This window comes from Empidonax traillii, unplaced genomic scaffold (genome assembly GCF_003031625.1).
Source record: "Empidonax traillii isolate 1590-97213 ecotype Southwest subspecies unplaced genomic scaffold, ASM303162v1 scaffold2126:size47020, whole genome shotgun sequence".
NCBI lineage: Eukaryota > Metazoa > Chordata > Aves > Passeriformes > Tyrannidae > Empidonax > Empidonax traillii.
In genome coordinates this window covers 1-1,945 of record NW_020957319.1, presented here as the reverse complement: position 1 = coordinate 1,945, position 1,945 = coordinate 1, and the positions used below count along the sequence as shown (strand labels likewise).

The 1,945-nt window shown below is 59.0% G+C and overlaps 1 protein-coding gene across 1 annotated transcript; it reads left to right on the top strand.

The window, feature by feature from the left end:
• Positions 1-412: 412 nt before the first annotated feature.
• LOC114071588 (zinc finger protein 70-like) lies at positions 413-1,551 on the top strand (the record flags this gene model as incomplete). Its single annotated transcript, XM_027909434.1, has 3 exons — positions 413-430; positions 956-1,308; positions 1,393-1,551. Coding segments are annotated over exons 1-3 (530 nt in total), but the record flags the coding sequence as incomplete, so codon positions are not given.
• Positions 1,552-1,945: the final 394 nt, after the last annotated feature.

Below are 1,945 nucleotides of genomic sequence, written 5' to 3'. Positions count from 1 at the left end.
GATGCTGAGACCCCCAGAGCACAGAGAAGGGGGATCCCTGGGACCCTCAGCAGCCTGGATAGGGGGAGACCCCAGAGATGTGGGACCCCTGAGACCCCTCAGCATCCCAAAGCAAAGAGTCAGGGAAGAAAAGACCCCTGGGGCCTCCAAAACCCCCAACATCCCTAAGCAGGGGGACCCTGGAGGGGGGGAACTCCAGGACCTCCAGCAGCCCAGAGAGGGCAGGGACCCTGGAGAGTGGGGTGCACAATACATGTGGGACCCGCAGCAGCCAAAACAGGAGGGACCCCCCAGAACCCCAACGTGGAGAGACCTGAGAGGGGAACCCCAGGAAGACTTTTTTTTTGGTCTGAATCTTGGAGTTCTGGTTTGGTATTTTTTTCCACTGAAACTTGGCGTTTAGGAGGTTTTTATGGTCAGAGGATGCCCGGTGAGTTCTAAAAATGGACTTGGGCAGGAGGAACCCCCAAGCCAACGCGTTTAGCCCTTGTTTCCCCCCAGCAGGATTTGTCCTTCCCAAAGCTTGGGCAGATGGAGGAGGAAGCTGGGAGGAAGAGGAAAAGGCCGCGGGACCCCAGGCAGGTGAGGAGGAAGTCAAGGCCCCTTTGGCCCTGTCTTGTGGTGCCTGTGGGGGCCAGAACTGGGGGGATGTCCTTTTGCCGTCCCTCTGGGCCGGAGGCAAATCCCCTGCCTGTCCTTCTTCCTTCCTGCCCCAGGCCCCGAGCTGAGGACGGAGAGCACGGAGGACAAATCCCCCCGGCAGAGCCTGGTGGGAGAGACCGTTTTGAAGGGCTCCCCGGCGCAGGAAGGCAGCGGGGAGGAAAAGGCCCAGAGATGCCCCCGGAGGAGGGGCTGCAAAGCCAGCCCAGGGAGCTGTGAGGAGGAAAGAGCCGTCCTGTGCCGGGAAGGCGGCCGGAGCTTGAGCCGGAGCTCCGAGCTGGTGGGCCCTAAGCAGCCTCCCAGCAGGGAGAAGCCCTTCAGGTGCTTGGAATGTGGGAAGAGCTTCAGGGAGAGCTCGAAGCTCCTCAGCCACCTGCACATTCACACTGGGGAACGGCCCTACACGTGTAGGGAATGTGGGAAGAGCTTCAACCAGAGGTCCCACCTGATCACCCACCAGCACATCCACACTGGGGAACAGCCCTACAAGTGTGAGGAATGTGGGAAGAGCTTCAGGTACAGCTCCCACCTGATCCGACACCAGCACATCCACACTGGGGAACAGCCCTACATGTGTGGGGAATATGGGAAGAGCTTCACTGATAGATCCAGCCTTATCCAACACCAGCGTATCCACACTGGGGAACGGCCCTACAAGTGCTTGCAATGTGGGAAGAGGTTTCAGACCAGTGGGAATCTTCTCCTGCATGAGCGGACACACACAGAGGAGAGGCCCTTCCGCTGCATCGACTGCGGGAAGGGCTTCAAACACAACTCCACCCTCATCACCCACCGGCGCATCCACACCGGGGAGAGGCCCTACAAGTGTGGGGAGTGTGGGAAGAGCTTCACCACCAGCTCCAACTTGACCAAACACCAACGGACCCACCAGTAAGAGAAGCCCCTCAAGTGCCCCGACTGCGGGAAGAGCTTCGGCCGCTGCTCCCACCCCGAATGACCCCCCTGATGGTGAGGCAACCCCTGGAGTCCAGGGACTGTCAGTCCATCCCTTTCCACCAGAAAGGGCCAGTCCCCTTTGCCAGGGGTAGGTTGTGCCAACAGAACCCTTCTTGGGGGGGGTGTGGCGATTCCTGCCTTGGCTGGGACCCCCCAAGGTCACTGCTGGAGGTTGAGAGCAGAGATCTCCCCACGAGCGTTGATCTGGGGGAGTTCCATCCATCTCTAATTCATAACTCTTGCTTTGGTGCCAGCTTGAGTAGAATTGCTTCAACAATTGCTTTAGTGTAGAGCACTGTCCTATCTTATGCTGTACTACTGGTAGTTT